The 20,541-nt window shown below is 33.8% G+C and overlaps 1 protein-coding gene across 1 annotated transcript; it reads left to right on the top strand.

Moving 5' to 3' along the window:
- The first annotated feature begins 248 nt into the window (after positions 1-248).
- Positions 249-11,312, top strand: LOC127878971 (acetylcholine receptor subunit alpha-type acr-16-like). Its single transcript, XM_052425544.1, has 8 exons — positions 249-294; positions 4,291-4,481; positions 6,202-6,246; positions 6,807-6,919; positions 8,707-8,884; positions 9,124-9,273; positions 9,892-10,096; positions 10,345-11,312. Exons 2-8 carry the CDS (start codon positions 4,353-4,355, stop codon positions 10,977-10,979), a joined length of 1,455 nt encoding a protein of 484 aa, XP_052281504.1. The 5' UTR covers positions 249-294; positions 4,291-4,352; the 3' UTR covers positions 10,980-11,312.
- The last annotated feature ends 9,229 nt before the right edge of the window (positions 11,313-20,541 follow it).

The following is a 20,541-nucleotide window of genomic DNA, read 5'->3' on the forward strand; positions in this document are numbered from 1 at the left end:
CTAAGCACAAAAACAACAAGTATGATAAGCCCCCAAAATGTTCTTTGGTTGTATATTTTAGTTTATTTCAAGAAACATTAAAAATAATCCTTTTTTATTTAAGCCGGACCTATGACCAAATGTAGGCATAACTTAGTTTATATATGCACATAATTTGCCTAAATATATCTATAGATACTATATACAGTTCAAATAACCTATACGTCTGTCTTTGTTTCAGAATGTTTCCGTCCATGAACATATGGCATTTGTTGTGTGCAGCACTGACGGCGTTGGTATTAGCCACAACTTCAGGTATATAGCTTTGAATTAATCGAGATTTTTCGTCCTAATCAAGCGATAATTTCTTTGATTGTATATGAATCAGGTGGAATATGTTTTTGAAATTATTCCGTTTATTCCCGCTGATTTACTATTTACGGAAATTAGTGGGTACTATCAATAAAATCAGCTACCTACTCAATATTCTTAGCTCGATCATAAACTATTTAATAAAGCAATGTAATAGTATTCCAAATAAATTACATGGTCGTTTTCTGGATGGAGACACCATACAGGACGCCTCATATCAATTGTCTAAGCCTCACCGGATAAACTGTCTTATTCCCGGCCCCAAACGTTTATTCTATTTGTATCGTCTTTCTACGTGGAACATTGACCTTATACACTGTTGACCGGATAAATAGTCCATCTCCAGTCAACAGAAAGTGGCCAAATTTATTAGGTTATTATTGTATTCATACGCCCCAGATAGCATACCGACACAGCACTCAATTCGGAATACCTCTACTTACCCAATATTGCCGACAATAAAAACACCGCGACATTAATCTGATCGGTATGCGTATCAATTGTAGATTCAAAAGAGAATTATTAATCTGTAAATTGCAAAAGAAAACGTGATTATCCTTCTCATTTCAAAACACTTGACGATAAGTGGGCTATTCTTTTGGCATATATTTCTATGATCAAAGTAACAATTAAAACATCGAAGAATTAATCCTGTACGACGATTGGAAATTCGCATCAATATTTAATAAGTCTATTCAGGCGGGATATTACCGATTTATATTGAATTGTGAAGTTGATTCTGGTTTTTGTTTCATTTGTTTGGAAAGTTGAACTTCAGTTGATTTGGTTTGCATCAAACTAGTAAGCAGTTAAATGATTTTAAAATTGAAATTTAATTCAATTAAATTAGTGTATTTCTATTTCATTTGCATGATGATGCCATTATATTTATATGTACATGTATTCACATTTAAATGTGTTGTGAATAACTTTGGTTCAAGCGTGAGGTTTGGACTTTTAAATGATAGGTTGATACACCAATAGAATTGCATGGACTATTTCAATTGTTGCCACAATTGTATTCAGTTGTATCTGGTTTTCAAGTGTGTTCGCGTGCGTTTGGTGCATTTGTCATGTGTCAGACTGTTCATCAATTGATCACTTCCCATAAATAAAGGACCGTGTTTTGTAATAAAAGTAATGGCAAGCTAGTTCAGCTTATGTTTTACTGTGTTCATACAAGGGAATCAGGTTGTAAAAGCAGTAAACGTTTATTGCATACCAAACTCAATTGTTTATATCAATTACGTCATACGTAAGCTTATATAATTTTAAACCTTACATGTTTTAATTCTCATTTTATTTCGTTTGCGTTTTGGATAATTGCTTTCCGAAGTGCTCTTAGCATGGTTATTGCTTTCAGCTGTCTCATTCGGTATCATGTCGAAACAGTTTTCTTTAATCGCAGCTATTACATTGCATAGCAAAAACAACAGCAACGTTTGCAGGATAAGGATGTGTCGGATATACCGATTTGGTGGCGTAGTGGATATGGTGGATATGGGACCCGCCTTGCTATCAGGTGGTTCCAGTTTCAGCCACTCAGAAACCTTTGTTAAAATCTTTTTAATGAGTATTATAATTACAAAAAATATACACATTTTAGATGACACAAACATAACCTATAATGAATGGCAATACGTAGAGAAAGCGCCTTAAGGAACATTTTCGACAAAACAGCTGCTACAATAAACGTATCATGTGTGTTACTCTTACAGTCTTAAATATATTACAATTGTTTTCATCGAAATAACATAGTTATTATTTGGGACGCAAAATTTTTGTTTTTCACAACAATCTATTCATTTTATATGGATTAAATTCAACACGGTCCTATTATTTTGTTTGGAAACAACTTCACTGAATGACGTAGGCGTGATACATGTGCATGGTCTAGAAGTCGATACATTTACTGTAGCATCCGAATTTAAATTAAGATGGATACTATAAACTAACACGTTTCCATCGTTTTAAGTATCGTGTTAAGTAACATTAATACTCAAAATCAACGAATATTTTGCAACACGTTTCGTTAAATAAAGTTTACCGATAAAATACCAGCGTTTTCCTTTCAGCGATATTCAAATGCTAGATGTGGTTTGGTAACATTGATATAACAAGATACAAAATGCTAGTTTTTATTTTTTGTGGCAATATATTCAATTTTAATTCCCCACAACGATATCTTTTCATACGACAAACGAAAATTAACTTGGTACATGAACATGTGTTGAAAATATTGTCCCGCAAATACCAAAAAAGAGCATTTTTCTGTGTGGAAAATATCTTATAAATCTTTGTAAATAGTCATTTAAAGTTAATATCATATATTTTTTAAAGATTTAAGCAATAATCACATATTAACTCAAATTCAAAGCGTTGTGTATGCATATACCGGTATGATCGTATTCTCTGTCGATGTCATTATGGATAGTGTTCGATCCATTAAGAAATGGCAGATTTAGCGGAGTCAATTTAATGTCTTAGATCAATATGAAGTTTTATTCAACGGATTGTAAAGGCATCTATCAAATGTCAGGCCATTACTAATCTTCGACAAATGCTTTGTTCAGTGCAATCGCGATCAAATTTAATTCTATTACTTATTGTTTTGAACTGAAATAGATGAGCACACACAAGTATTGGAGTTTTTGAATCGACACAAATATGGTTTATCGAAAAATATGCCAAAAATCACCGTCCTCTACAACATTTAGATATTGGATACAAACGTTCAAGTGTAGAGATAAATGTTTAATCAATATTTATACAAACGGCATTGAAAAGCAATCACGTGATACTTGCTGTAGAGAAGTCGGCTTTTAATCTGAATTAACAGGACTGCAATTTTGGATTCTGCAGAACTTTCTTAAGAATTCACTGAATGTCTTTTCCACTGCTATACTAAGCCCCACGTCATTGTTCGCATGGCGTTTCGGTGCACGACATATGGCCAAATGCTATGATCTGCGTAACCAGGTCCGTGTTAGGTTATACAATAGAATTGAATAGATGCTCTGTACAAGTTTGACAACATACGTTTTATTTTTAAACAAAATCTAATTAAGGTTCGAACTTGGAAAATATGAGAACATTTAACCGACAGAATCGGAGAAAAAGTATCTGCTGTGGCAGGAAGAGTTGAATACTGGTCATACATCAAATAAACGATTACTATGATTTTTGTATGTATATTTTCAACGGAAGCCGAGAGTTGTATAAAATAGACCTATATATTTTCAGCAATAAATCCAGACTATAAAATGTTAATTTATTTAAGCAATATATGTCACTGTAGTTGTTGATGTGTGAAACATTCATTTTCTTAGTTTGATTTTTTTATTTTTAGCATGACACCATGTACCATTTTAGCTTGAGAAACATTTAAATATCTAGACTTAACGCTTATGTCGAAATAAAAAATATGACGTCTAAGCTCCGTTTTGATGGAAAGATATTGTATATGTTACTGCGCATATAAAACAACTTTTGAACAATAAAAAACACGATTTAAAGGGGGAATAATGTCTTATTTTAAAACACTTCACTTTTGATCGCAGTCATTTTTTATAAGTGGGTTCCATGTATGAAGCGGATAAACGTGGTTGCAGACAGACACCAGAGCAAAGGTCGACTCTTCAGCAGGATTTAACGTCACGAAACGTTGACTTATTCACGTACGCGAAGCTGAAGACATAAGCCGTGAAAACCAATGTTTATTTTTATCTAAACTCGCAAATATTAACAACTAAGCTTAAAACATTAAGCAAAGTTCACATGCTTTTCGCTACAGAATCGCTTAAGACAAACGCTTCCAACTGCGATGGTTGGACAATACTGCAGACTAATTTATATGTTATTGAATTTTGCGGGAATTATGTCTACATTTTACGTTTGACAAAATAATCCGGATATTCGAACAACAAAAACTCATTTCAGCATCCCAAGTTGATAGTCCACCATACTGTGCATCCCGGTTCGACGGCGTCCGCGCCTCGGAAATGACGCAGGAGCAGAGTCTGCTCTATCGTCTCATGCGGAACTATGACCGGGCGTCTAGACCGGTGTTCGACGCCTCTAAACCGGTCAATATTAAAGTCGGTATATCGCTGACCCAGATCCTTGATATTGTAAGTATAGGTTAAAAAGTCTTCACACATCATGTTTATGTCAATAGTCAATGTCAAAATTGTGAGCCTCTATTTTCTTGTCCGATCCATATACCTATATTCATTTAAGGATTAGTATGTTGCTTGGACACAACGTTGTGGTCAGGGAGACAATGTGCAGAAGGCACAAGTAGGTTAAATCGACTCGATTCCAATGTTATATTTCTAGGTCGAAATTATTGATCTTCTGTGTTTCCTAATGTATAAAAAGCGCTAAATTACCACACGCACCAACGTATTAGAACTTCAAATATTTAAATACTATTAAAAATTAGCCGTTTTAGTTGCATCTGTTCACCTGTCTATAATCTGTATTCTATACATCTCTTTTCATTCTTTACCATCGTGTGGATGTTAATAAATAATGTTCTTGTGTTTGAATGAGTAAGGTAAAATGTTTGTGCAAAATATTTTATACATATTTGATGAGTTTGGAAGTTATATTGCCTATTGCTAGTGCAACAGAAACAGTTAAAATAAAAACGTGTATAAGTCACATCTAGCCACCTGTAAATCAAACTCTTATCTTAATATTCAACGACCAATTAGCGATCGATCAATCTTAGAGCCAAGTTGCTATCGGTTTGTATTATGTGGTCCTCGGCAAGCTGAATGACGAGTTTATCATTATTTTTCAACTTGTTTCGTTTATTTTTCGAAAAAAAACAAAAACGAGAACGGTGTAAAAGTGTCAATATGGGTAATGTAAATCAGACAGTCGGTATCTATAATGATTAATAGGAGGCGTTGAATTTATACCATTTCAAAAAGCCGAAACGTGATCTCGACTTGTGCGAGTGGCAGCATTAATGTGTTGAATTACCGAAATCACCGTAATCGAAAGTTAATTTAATTTATGCAAGAACTATCTTAAAAAAGATATACGGCGTGGGTGTTAATTTGATGTGTTGGGTAAAAAATCGTATTATTAAAATTAATAAGATCAAACACTTATGTCAATTGTCGATGGGGATGCTTTTTTGTCTGAATAGTTGTTTGCCGAATTAAATATCCATATATTAAAGGTTTTAGAACTGTTAAACACCATTTTGATTTTCTGTTCTTTCGTCGCATATTTTCATTACCACGGTATTATGCATCCGAAATCAAAGTTTAAGAACAAAAAATAATAAAATAATAAAGGATTCTCAGACATTATATGTTGTCAACCCTTCATCTTTCATCCCTGTTATTTTCATTACCGTTTAAATTTGCTCTTACACACCTAAATGCTGATACAGCAAGACTTATTATATACTGATGAATTCCTAATATATACATTCTTAGTAGCAAATAAAGTGTTTCAAGTGGAAAACAGAATATATAAGCACACACGTGTTGCAAACTCCCATAAAACCCCAGAAATACCAGTCAGTCATTGAAAAAATTATTTATAATGTACCGCATGTATATTTACCGAAATGCCAGTTTTATAACGCTATTTCTTGTAAGAATAATGTGGAAACTATGTTTTCTTAAAATTTAAGTACCTAATATCGGTAAATAAGCAGGTTTATTTATTCCTAATACTAACATTACACGTAGTAACATGGGGAATTTCGGAACAAGTTTTAGCGTCTGAGAGCTTGTTTAACTTTACGGAGTACCCATTAAAGTAAGCTAATGTTATTTTTCTGTAGTCTGTTAATCTGTCTGTAAATTGTTTATGGATTAATTGCAGGACGAGAAAAACCAGGTTTTAACGATCAACGTTTGGCTTGACCAGGTAAGTAAAACACATAAGCAAATACATTTGCACACCTTCATAAGAAGTTAAAAATGATAAGAAGTTAATGTAAGAGACATGTTTTAATTGCTTGTAATTGGTATTTCAAAATGTTGTGCAATAAACCACTTGCAATTAATGCAAGATCCCACTGTGCTATTTCTGTATTGTAGTCAAGTGTTGGAATTTTAGCCATTATCATATGTAATTTCAGTGACATGGTGTCAGATATTCCTTCTATTGTCTTATACGAAGTTGATTCATCTTTTTCCTTTTTGTGTTGACGTTTGACTCGGTTATATATGGTATGTTGTTAAATAGTGTTTTTGTCGTTATCAAATGCATCAAGCAGCGAGCATGCGTTAGCCCCCCCCCCCCCCCCCGCCCTACCGGTATAGTTTAATATGTATTCGTTTCTACTTCGTATTAAAGTTTACGTTTGTGGTATCTGTAATGTGGTTTAGTCGTTGTGGTTTTGTGATTTTCACAAGTACCCACAGTAAACATGTTTCAACCCAAAGGTACATGCAGGTGTTAATTATGTGATTGTTTGCCCACAGGACTGGAACGATGAGCGCCTGGTGTGGTGGAATATGTCAGAGTTCTCGAGCATCAAGAAACTGCGAATACCATGTGATCTGATCTGGTTACCGGACATAGTTCTTTATAACAGGTACTTGTCACGGTAATCATATCGAGAATTGCTTGCTTGGTTGATCAAGCTCTGGACTTCAAATCAATGGTTTGCAGGTTTGATCCCCGGCCTGAAAACATGACTTGTGTAGGTATTTGTCATGACTTTATTTCCAATACATATGTCCCATTATAACCTTGTTTAAAATAGAGAATTTCTACGGTATCGGTAAAAAAATAAAACACGCAATTAACATGCCATGCGCGAGCGGAATGTTACTTGTGACAAATAGAATTGTTTTTCATAGAACATGAAAAATATAGATACCATTTGATAGCATATATTATGATACACTTGAACTATGCTCTTTCACTGCAAAAAATAAATAGTATAAAATGCTGTTCGGCATAACAAGCTGCATTGAGTGCAGTGAAATTATTTATACTCCAAATGTACTTAGGTGTGATAATGCATAGAATACAAGTGCATAATTCCATGAAACGCCCATTTATATAGCGCAGTTAGGCTAATGGTTAGTCATATATCTGCGTTTAATGCATATACAGGAACGTTATTACAATAACACATATGGCATCAGTACAAATATCACTCCACTTCATCAATGTATTGTTTCTTTATGCCATCCGGCATTGATATAATATTTTTATAACCCTTATAAAGTAAAGCGATGTAAAGCGGTATGAACCACTTCGATGGTTGTGCCAAAAAGCGAAGATAATACATGTTTACATTTTCTGATTACATAACTTGTAAGTTCACGTAAATATATACTTTTTGGCATAAGATGAACTAATTAACGTACTTGCTGGTTATCAACTATTGACTAGTTAATATAAAATCAGGACATGGGTTTGTTATATAATGTCTATTTCATTTAAGTTCGATAAGATTCTGCGTTTTTTTACAATATTTATTTTACTCATGGGTTTTAAACAGTGTAATAGCACTTATGCACGTTTATCAATTTAATTTGCATACGTCATTTTCTCGTTCGTTGTCCACCATTATTGCTATTTCTATATGAAATTTAAGTCGTCCAGACGCATTTGTCAAGGAAATGTTCTCATCCTTATGACATCGCAACATTATTGTGGCGTGTCTCTCAAATATATGGCTCTGGCTGATGAGTTGTGAATTTAAAGAAACAAAAAATAAATGATCTTGTTCTATCTAAATTATCTGCTTTAGTCTATTTAAATAACCCTCTGTGGACTGACACTTTAATCGTGTTCAGACATCTTGAACGAACATTTCTATTCCGGACACGTTCTTTCCAAGCGTGCTTTGTGCGTGCGTCATTGCTAGTCTTTTTTTATTACCAATTGCGTTTGGGAAGCCAGTGTAGTTGGGAAGCTTACCTCGTTCGCTCTCAATTTTTATTTGAGTGAATGAATACTGCGTTACCATGTGATATTTAATAATGCACACCATTTATGCTGAAGGCTGAATTGGCCCCTCTTTAAAAAAGTGCTTATTTGATAACAACAGATCTGTTGATTAGCAAATTAACTTGCAAAATTCCCAAACTTTAATTATATTTCATTGTACTACGCAACCAAAAGTGTTTCATTGAGGCTAAGGTTCTACTTTCTGTTAAAAGAGCAATTTTACTGTTTGTAAGATATGCTGTTTTAATATCATTTTCAGAAATTACATACCATTTCCATGAGCTAGCAAATTTTCTGGATGGATCAAGCGCTCACCGGACATGAAAGCGCTAGTAAAACAAAGATATTCCCTACAGCCAACAACTTAAACATTTTTATTAATACATATAAGGTAATTTTTCAAATTTCTTCACACAGTGTTGACAGTCACAAAGAATACATGAAAGCCTTGGCAATGGTCGACAACGACGGTCACGTGTTCTGGCCACCTATTGTACGCATGCGCAGTTCGTGTAAAATGGATATCACATTTTTCCCGTTCGATGACCAAGTGTGTCATTTGAAACTTGGATCGTGGGCATACGACGGCTTTCAGGTATTATTTCTTTATATATACAATGTCTACGGAACACAATACAAACATGATAAAAAATACTAGTCAAATTACAAAAATATTTACAGTGCTTCTTACTATTTACTAAGAACAAAACAGTACAGTATATAACAAACACAATCAACAATTTTAACTCTTTGAATAACATTTTAATACATAACATATATAAAGACTAATTAAAATTAATGGTCCATTATTTACTTTTACGTTTTCATGTGTAGGTAGATGTTTCAAACAGAACCATGGAGATAGATCTCACCAATTTCGTCGACAACGGGGAATGGACGCTTGTGGACACACGTGTTGTACGGAACGTTATATACTACCCATGTTGCCCTGAACCATTCCCTGACGTTACGTTTTATATACAGGTAACGTTCAATTAAAATGACGTTTCCTTTAACGTTTTCGTTGCCAAAATTATGCTTAAAAACAGCACTTTTGACCGACGCTCTCAAAAAACGTTTTTAAATGGTCATTACATTTTAGAAAAATGTTATTAATATGAGGCGATTTACTGACATGCGTTAAATGTCACTTCATTTCTTGTGATATTAAACTTAACACAAAATTAATTATATCGCAAAATACTTTATGCATTCAGATACATACAGTCGCATCTTAAACGTTTTTATGCATGAAAAAGATGTTAATGAAAATGCAAAAAGAGTAAACCAACGATATGTTTATAACATCTATCTATCATTATAGGATACATAACATTAAAATAGAAGGAGACATCATGTATCGATTGTGATAGTAATTAAACGGACTTGTCAGACATAAACACGTGGCTCCTCCGTATCTGGTGCAAATTAGACATAAGACATGCTATTCTTAGCATGGCTTAGTAAGAAGTCATACATTTTTTGTCAGAAAAAAACAAGATAACAAACTTCATTCATGTCTGAAAAGCTGTAAAATTACGTAATAATTGTTAATTTAACTTAAAGTTATATATATATATTGATTCTCAAATTACATTCCAGCTTCGCAGACGGGTGTTATACTACTTGCTCAACGTCATCATACCTTGCATGCTGCTATCCATGCTGACCCTTGCAAGCTTCTGCTTGCCGCCAGACAGCGGCGAGAAGGTGACGTTAGGACTGACGGTGCTACTGGCGTTCTCTGTTTTCATGCTGCTGGTGGCGGAGAATATGCCGCCAACGTCTGAATACGTGCCGCTGATTGGTACGTTAGGCCACTCCAGCCACACCATATTGTTTATTCCAGGAAGCTCATTTATTACTTATTCTATTTGGAAAGTAATCAATAAGCCTAAACGGTATATGTATGGGGACTTAAGAGGTGTCTGAATTTGTTTAGACGTTTTGAACGTAAAATCCGATATCGTTATGACCTGAGATAGTCACCGTTTATATATTATATATTATAGCTTTTCCGGACCCCTACCATTATATTTGTATTTCTTTATTCAGGTGTCTACTTGACTATTATTATGGGGATGAGCGCTCTGTCTGTCGTCTTCTCTGTCTTTGTGTTGAACTTTCACCACAAGACGTCAATTAAAAATCCACCACCTCGGTGGGCGAAAAAGATGGCTGCCGTAGCAGCAGCAGTGACTTTCTCAAAAGCCACATTTTGTACTAGTAAAATGTCAACCAAATCATCGAAACCTACTCAGTCCGATCAAATGACAAAGGAGCAAAAATATTCTACAGCGTTTCATACTGAACCGAAAGCTGCAGACTGTACTGAGTCAGAAGCATGCCAAAGCTTGCTGAGTGATGTGCAATCGCCTTTGCGCTGTGGATCAAATCCACGCAATGGAGGATTTTTGAACGGAGAGTCCAGAGATCCGAATGGTCGGACAAGTTCAATAGTGGAAAGGGTGATCATTGATTATGTCAGTAAAGTGATAGCTGGATACGATCGGCAATCTTTAGAATCGGAAACATTGAACGATTGGAAGGAGGTGGCCAGAATCATTGACCGAGTTTTGTTTGTACTGTTTTTCTTGGTGACGGTGGTTTCCACTGTGGTCACGTTAATATTTATGCCGACATTGAAGAATACAACCATTGACGACTATATTGCCAAAAGATTGAAGTAAGACAATTGTTTACATGTTCATTTATTTTGTGCTAGTGTTTGAAATCGAGAATAAAAGCGTAGTGTGCAGGTCTGAAATGCTGCAGGTAAGTTGTTATGCCACACATCACGATATATAGAGTTTGTTGCGCTGGACCCGCAGTAACACATGTATAACTAAATATTGTGCATGTTAGTCAAAGCGACTGGACAACACCAAGGATTTGAAATCATAGTCATATAATTATAATAAAATGAAATATTAATTACGCAGTTTTGTGTGTGTATGTAATGTACATTTAAAATGGTTTTTTTGTTGAGAATGCGTATGTTCACGTTCATATAACGTGTTTGACGATGGAACTTGATTGTTTTTGTAAAGTATAATTAATATAATTAGTAGGTAAATAAATAATATATCATCGTATCATATTTATCCTTAATCACTAATAAAAAATATTATAACAGAATCATGTGAATGTGTTTTGCATCATTTGATTATGATGTGGTTTTACATAAATTACTATGCATTCAGATATCTCTTTGCTGTTGGAAGAATTAACGCGGATAAACTCGAATACATGTTAAACATCGTGCTCGTACTGTAAACATTCAAGTTATAAGCCAACGTCGTTTTGAAATGAAGATTCAACCAGTCTTCAAATAAGAGTATCAGTGTCATTTATTGACTTGGGAATCGGTGATCTTTAATGGGCAGTCGACATTACAGACGGTTCGCAGCTGCCATTAGTTGGTGAATATCTATCAACTGTTAAAATTTAAAAGCACTGGACGCTTGTACAGCACGGTCGCACTGGTGTTCTATTGTTTTTAAGAAAGTAATAATATTGGCCATGTGATGCGTATATCCATACGGATGATTTCTCGACGCCCTCAATAACATAAATAAGACACAGATTGAAGGTAGTTTCCATGACAAAGACCATCAGCAAACATAAGCTACATAGGAGATGATGTCATAATGTAATTTTGTTAAATCTTTATTGAAATGAGAGGACTAGCAAGTTCAAAATTATTCTTAAGTTATTGTTTTTAAATTCGGTATGATTGTCAATATTTTGTTTGTTGTTGTTAAACGCACACATGTTTTTATTAATATACATACAACTAAACAAACTCATCAGATAAAAGGTACAATTAAATTTGTATTGTTAAGCTTAAAATCACTCCTATATAGTACATCAATGGCAGTTCTAAAGTTCATGCTAGTAATCTCAAATGAGGGGCTTACCGTAACCACACCGATGAGTAGAACCCTTCATAATAAACAGGATGACGTCCGACCTTAAGTAGCATGCTGCCGATACTGGAGACAAATGTCCCAAAATGTCAACTTAATTTCTTCACAAAAAAGGTTTAACAAAATAACCGATGTGTTTCTTTGATCTATTACAATTCATTTTTTATTTGAAGACAAAGGCTTAATACACCGATACGCGGTATCACTAGGTTACCTGCTTTGTTCATTCAGAAGTTTTGTTATATGCACGGCTTGTTAATATTAGAATATTAAATAAAAAATATTTAACATGTATTTACGAATAATAAATAATAAATTAATTAAAATTTAAACGCAATAATATATAGTATTGCGTTTAAATTTTAACTGTACATCATTGACAAGTTGTGAATAATGTGAAGTTTAATATCAGTTGAACAATTAAATCACGAATCACCAGAAGTTTCCTATCACTGGTTTACTTTTTATTTGCAATTAACTTTGGCAAAACTGATTAGTCTACGAACTGTTCTCACCCTCTGGTATCGCACCAGCATCTTCACGGGCCTGTCATGTATTGGATCCGGTTGATGAGCTTTGAATTTGGAAGCCACAGCAAATTATATTGTATAGTCTATTCAAATATCACTAAGTGGACTGCATCACATCGGGCTCTGAGACGACACTAAACGCACATACATTCAGCCAAGATTTCAAAGAACGCGGCTCATGTGGAACATTGCTTGCTTCGTTTAATAGAGCTCTGCACTTCGAATCCGCGGTTCGCTTATTCCAGTGCTGGACATGTGTTGGGATTGGTTATGAAATTATTTCTATATTCAGTATGGGGCATTTCTCACTTTCTCGCATATAATAAAACACGGCATAAACACGCCATGCGTTTGCGAAATGCAACGTGTGACCACGTACATGAAAAATATAATGGAGCATAAAGAACATATATTTAATATGTTAAGAAGAAATAAAACATATAAGTACGCTTGAACTATGTTATTTCACTGTAATACAAATTGGTATAAACATGTTATTTGTCAGTTGTATCTATTCATTTTGATAATTGTTTGGGGCATTTCTCACTTTCTCGCTTATAATAAAACACGGCACAAACACGCCATGCGTTTGAGAAATGCAACGTGTGACCACGTAAATGAAAATATATTGGAACATGTAGAACATATATTTAATATGTTAAGAAGAAATAAATTATATAAGTACGCTTGAACTATGTTATTTCACTGTAATACAAATTGGTATAAACATGTTATTTGTCAGTTGTATCTATTCATTTTGATAATTGTATTTCACTGCAAAGAATAATAATATAAATGTATCAACGGACTGGTTGCAAATGAGCTAGCTAAATGCTATGCAAGATCCATACTCGAATCCACATTAAAACAGCGGTACAGCACATTTTATACGTATTTATTACACAGTGTTTTTTCCAATTACAATAATTGCTTTATTCATAAGCTATTACATTCGGCCAGAAGCATCAGTCTAGGGAATTTTCTCCTCCATATGATATCGCAATATTATCATGGCATGTCTGTCAAAGAAATGGCTCCGGTTGATGAGTGGTGAATTCGGAAGAAACAGCAAATCAATTATTTTGTTAAGTCTAAATTATATGGTTAAGTCTAGTTAAATATCCCTTGCGGACTGACGGTCATTTCGTGATCAGACATATTGAATGAACATTTCTTTTCCGGACACGTTATTTCCAAGCGTTCTCTGTTTGTGCGCAATTGCTAGTTTCTTTATTACCTGCATTACGAATACCAGTTCGTTTTGGAAGCTTCAATCGTTCGCTCGCAATGTTTATTTAAGTGTTTGAGTACAGGGTATGGGATACTCAAAATGCATAATACTTGTGGTGAACACGGAAGTTCTCCCTCTTGATAAAAGCACTTGATAGTAATAGCACCATATATATTGATTAGTAAATTAACCTGCAAAAACACTGTACATATTTTTCATTAGTTACATTATGAAGTGAAAATTGTTTTATTGACATTAAATTACACATAAAACGTGATTATATGTCTTAAAGTTGTTAGGTTTTACTTTATCTTAAATTAGCATTTCCGATTTTTGTAAGATATGCTGTTTATGTTATTTTTTTAAATTACAGAACATTGCATACAGCTAGGCAATGTTCTTAAAAGAAAATGTGTGTGTCGAAGCGTTTAAAGTAATTGTGCTGTTCCAACCTTTTGATACAGGTAAGCGCCAGTTTAAGAAAGACATTCCCTACAGCCAATAATTTTTGTTTTTCGTTTGAAAACATTTGCTGATATTTCAAATTCTTAAACATTTTCAATGTAAACAGTCACACAGAATACATGAAAGCTCTTGCATAGTCGACGACCACGGTCACGTGTTCTGGTCCCCCATTGTACGCATGCGCAGTTTGTGTACATGAATATCACATTTTTCTCATTTGATGACCAAGTTTGTCATTTGAAACTTTGATCTTGGGCATACGATGGCTTTCAGTATTATTTATGTCTGTATCGATTGTGTAATAAAACAATTAAATTGTATATAACTCAATCGAAATGTGTTTTGTCTTGTTTAGTACAAAAGCGAACATTTACAGTCAACGAAGTTATTATTATTGCATTTTTATCATATTTTTTATTATACTTTAATCTAAATTATTTTTAGAGTTCTGATTGACGATTAATTCCGGCTATGGTAAAACAAGTTAAGTGCAAGTATGCCTGCCTTATACTCACCATCGTAGACAGTTTACGAGAGTTGCCGTAATCAGTGGTTAAAATGTCATATAACAAACCTTGGCTGTACATAATTAAAAGGTGTAATGAGTAATTAAAATACAGCTTTTCGAAATAAATTTGAAACGTTTTCAACCCAACGAAACAGGAATTAAAAATAAACCAGTAAAACGAATTAGTTTTTACATTTTTTTTCAGGAGACTTTCAATTATAACATTCCACTGTTACAGAAAACTGTTATTTTTAATGAGGTATCGTTTTTATAGATCCAGACTACAAAAATAACATAATTATGATAAAACAATTATACAAAACACTTTATTTACCATTACAAAAAATTACAGAAGGCAATCCATTTTTACTTACATATTGTATATTATGCAATGTCATATCGTGTGATAATGCGCAGCAAACACCATAATTACCGGAATAAATGAGCCGCGCTTTGTGAAAACCAGACTTAAATCCGCGCTTGAGAATTTGGCAGATACTTAACACACATGCATTAAGTCTGATATTCCCAGATCCCGGCTAAAATGTATTCGTTTTATTGGCAACATCATACGATATTGCACTGTAATTTAGTCCATTCTTTCCATGTTTTAATATTTCAACACATAAAATTAACGCCAACAATTTCATCTCATCAATACATGTTTGTGGTTTCTTTAAATAATATTGAACACAGAAAACACATTTCGGTATATAACAAAGATAAATTACAATTTAATCACGAAAAAAAAACCGAGTTCATAATAAAATACTATTATTAAAACAGCTAAATATGTAAAATATATTAAGACAAATATAAATTAATTTTCCATGATATACTTATCTATGTTTTAATCTTAAGGTGTATGTTTCAAACAGAAGCATAGATATCGATCTCATGACTTTGGTCGACAAATGCCAATTGACGCTTGTGGACACATGTATTGTACGAATGTGATCTAGTGTCCGTCCTGAACCGTTCCCTTACGGCACGTTTTATATACAGGTAACGTTTAAGTAAAAATATCGTTTCAGTGAACGTTTTCATTGCCAAAACTACGCTGAACAGGAACTGATGCATATACAAACCGTAATATAATCATCATTTTTACGGGAAAATTTATCGAATGGTAAGCTTTTTTTTTACTGACATTCGTATTGGTAGGTGAAATATCATTTCATTTGTTTGCTTGTGATTACTTAATTTACACAATAACGCACACACTGAATATTGATAGATACTTTATGCATCCAAATACTTATACTCACAGGTTGAACGTTCAGAAGCATGCAAACAAGCTTCTGTTGGAATGATCGTGTGAATGAAAAAAGTCAACCAACGATTTGTTGTTTAACCTGTATCATTTACGATTCATCACACTACACATGAAAGATACTTTATGTATCATTAATGAGTCTCAAACAACAGACTTATTACACATGGCTCCTCCAAATTTGGCGCAGTTGAGACATCGAACAGGCTTTTATTGAGATGACTTCATAAGAAGTCGTTCATTTTCAAATAGAAAAAAGTTGAATAAAGGAATTCTGGAGAGCGTTAGAATTATACAAAAATAGCTATCGCACAAATATATACTTTTATCCCCATATAACGTTGCCGCAATGTCGGCGGCTTTATACCACTCCAGAACGTCATAATACCTTGCACACTGCTATGCATGCTGACGCTCACAAACTTCTGCTTGCCGCCAGAAAGCGGTGAGAATTTGACATTAGAAATGGCGGTGCTACTGTCGTTCTCCGTGTTCATGCTGCTGGCGGCGTAGAATATGCCGCCAACGTCTGAATATGTGAGAAGGTGACGTTAGGAATTACGGTGATATTGTCGTTCTCCGTGCTCATGCTGCTAGCTACTGAGAATATGCCGCCAACGTCTGAATACGTGCTGCTGTTTGGTACGCTACGCAACTCCGGCCACACCATATTGTTTATTCAAAAGAAGCTCATTTATTACCAATTTTATTTGGAAAGTAAGCAATCAGCCTAAAAGGTATATGTATAACTACAGAGTTGCCAGCGTCCTACCATTAGACCACTGTTCCCACATAAAGCATATAATCTTCGACAAGATGTTAAGGGAAAATTTGTCATACATTCTTTTAAGTTAAAACTTGTAAAGTATTTGTATGTTAATTCAATGTTTATCTTTACTGTTTAAATTTGTTTTCGTCTGCAGCAAATTTGGTAGCAGCACAAATTTGTTTCATTTTTTCCATTAATTAAAGCTAATTTTATTAATTTTATCTCTGTGTTTATACTTAATAAATGATAAGATTTGTTGTTATTTTTTTGAAAAACAACAACAACAACAACAACATGTCTTCTTAATTTTTCTGAATAAAATATAAATCGTAAAGTTTGTTAACATTTTTAAAGACATAAACAACATTCCATGCCTACAAAAAGTAGTTCTACGAATGGGCGGGACTGCATTAACATAGAACGCTACAAAATTCATTGATTATCTCAAACGTGAGAGGTGTGTAAAAAAAGTGTAACTGATGGGCGGAGTTACGAAGCGTTATCGAACAGGGTATTCGATAGCACTTAACAATATCATGTCAGCGACCAACGTAATTATGCACTAGTGTCATAAAACACGCTATATCATTATGACCACAGAAAGCTACCGTTTATATTTATGAGTTATAGCTTTTCATGACATCTATCGTAATATTTTCATTCTTTGCTCGGGTTTCTTCTTGACAAGTATTTAAAAAAAGTCCACCGCCTTGGTGGGTGAGAAAGATGACCCTCCGTAGCAAAAGCAGTGACTTTCTCTAAAGCAACGTTTAGTGCTTGCACAATGTCAACCGAATCATGGAAACCATCAGACTGTACTGAGTCAGAGGCATGTCAAAGCTTGCTGAGTGATATGCAATCGAGATCCGAATCGTCGGACAAGTTCAAAAGTGGAAAAGGTGATAATTGATTATGTCAGTAAAGTGATAGCTGGATACGATCGGCAATCTTTAGAATCGGAAACATTGAACGATTGGAAGGAAGTTGCCAAAATCATCGACCAAAAATTGTTTGTTCTGCTTTTCTTGGTGCCGGCGGTTTCCACTATAGTCACGTTAATATTTTTCTGACATTTAAGAATACAACCATTGAAGATTTTAGTGCCAAGATTATTAAGTAAGACACACATATTACATGTTTATTTATGTTGTGTTATTTTTTTAAATCGGGAGTAAATGTGACCAGCTTGTTTTATGCTGATCAGGAAAGTTACAGGTGCGACCACATGCCAGACATGTCGGTTTATTTACGATGTGTTGTGTTGGACCAGCATGAATATCTTATTATCTAACAGCTTGTGTGTAAGCCAAAACCGATTGTAAAATACCAAGGATATGAAATATGTTATTTAAATCAAATTTAATAGACAGTATGTACTTCTTACCATTTTTACAATATAACTTCCATTTAAAATGGTATTTTGTATGTTCACGTTCATATAAACTTATTTGACTATTTAACTTGTTGCTTTTATAAATTGTAATTAATTCAGTAACTGAATTAATACTGTAGTATTGTATCATAGTTTGATATAAATCATTAATACAAATATAATCTTAGTATCAGGTGGATTTGTTTTGCATAAATTTAATATTTAATTGGCATATTTACATTAGTAGAAATTCAAATATATTCACCTTTTTAAAGGTTTAACACGGATAAACTCATTTCAAATATGCATGATCGTACTCATCCAATTCAATTAGTAAATGAACGTTGTTTTTCAGTAAAAAAGTCCATCAGTCTTTAAAGTCACGTGCACTTTTAAGAGGTCATCGTATTGCGGCAATCTGTACATGTTTCCCACACATATATTTTCAGTTTCATTTTACAACATCGAAATTGGTCATTTGCAGTGTGCCGCAGACAAAAGAGACACGTCCCATTTGCAATTAGTAGCTGAATATCTATCAAATGTACCGTGCTATTTCATTTAAAAGAAAGCTTCTACAGCCCGGTCGTCTAGATGTGTAATTATTTTTTAGGAAGTACAATAATTGGCGGCCATGTTTAATAATACATCTTGTGAGATTCGGTATTATTGATTAAATTATTTTGTTCACGTATCAGTAGTAAAAACCAATCTTTTAGGACAGGATAATTAGTACAATCGTGCTATGAAAAGTGCTTATTGTGTGTCCGCACTGGATACGTACATTGAAATTATAATAGATGCTTCTTAATTTACCGGCGAAAGCTTGTTTAGACCTTCGTTAGCTAATGTTTAACAAATGTATGTTCAAAATGTTTTAAATTTTTAATCTGTAAACGAACAAGCTTTCATGTATTACAATATGTTTTTGTTTTAACTGGTGCCTCAGTATCAGTGTATATCTATGTATTATATATGTTGATTTGTTTGCTATTTATGCATGTATTTAACATTAAAGTATCACATTGTTGTCTCTTAACAATATTGATCCGAGGTGACACAGTTGTCCTGACCTGATATCCTGTACTGCTAGTCAGCGGTCTTGAAACACGAGTTTTTTGTCTGGCACTTGAAAGTCACGTAGAAAAGTAGTATCTCAATTTGAAGTTGTGTATTCAGTTTCTTATATTAAGAAACAACTTCCAAAATGCAAAAAGAACTTATTTTAAAAGCAACACACATAAAGTAAATGAGCATTCTCTTTGTTTATTTTTTGAATTGTAATACTCACAAAGAAAAGTAGAAAGTCTTGAAAGTCTTGCTCCGTGAACTAAGTTGCAAGTGTAATCATATAAATCATTAAATGTTTATATATATTTGCTTGTTCATCCGGCCAACAGATGTAAGGATTGCATCAATATCTTGTTTCACATCTACACCATTACTGATTTGTTATTGTTTCTTGTTTGTTGTAAACATTGTGCAGCTTAAAAATCCATGCGAGACACTTTAGTAATGAAGGCAGACATATATGATAAGGGAAAACACAATAGGCATACGAAAAGGTTTTTAGCATATAAAAACACAATGTTTAAATATAACGCAAGATTTGCAAACTAAAAAATATGCATATTGTAATTTTTATCCCTTCAAGTATCTAAATAAACTCGAAAGCAGCATCCAACTGATATTTTTAATATTGTATTTCAAGTGGGCGCAAAAACTGTTTAGCTATTGATATGTAAGCCACTGAGACGTATATACGGTTACCGACCCAACGTAATTTCCATAGCCCCTTTTCTTGTAGTCTGCATATTTGTTGCCATCTAACCATCTTTTTCAATATATCACTTTGACAGACTGAAAACTTCTTCAATTGGACATTATATCGGTTAAATTACACGTTTATTACGAAGTCCTCGACAATCGCAGTAGCTATTAATAGCGCTTTAAGTCATTTCAGAGGTATACTATATAAAAAACAATATGCTTAAAGTGAAGTGTGCGCAACTTATTGTTTTACTTCATTTTGTTTAATAAGCTCACATAAGCACAACAGTTTCCAAGGTGAACTTTCGATGATCTGCATTGTCCTTTTGTTTATGTATGTTTCTTTAACATTAAAAAGCACATTTCTGAACTATGATTCAGTGTAGACAACAGTATATTTGTTCA

This window comes from Dreissena polymorpha, chromosome 4, assembly GCF_020536995.1.
Source record: "Dreissena polymorpha isolate Duluth1 chromosome 4, UMN_Dpol_1.0, whole genome shotgun sequence".
In the NCBI taxonomy this organism is placed as follows: Eukaryota; Metazoa; Mollusca; class Bivalvia; order Myida; family Dreissenidae; genus Dreissena; species Dreissena polymorpha.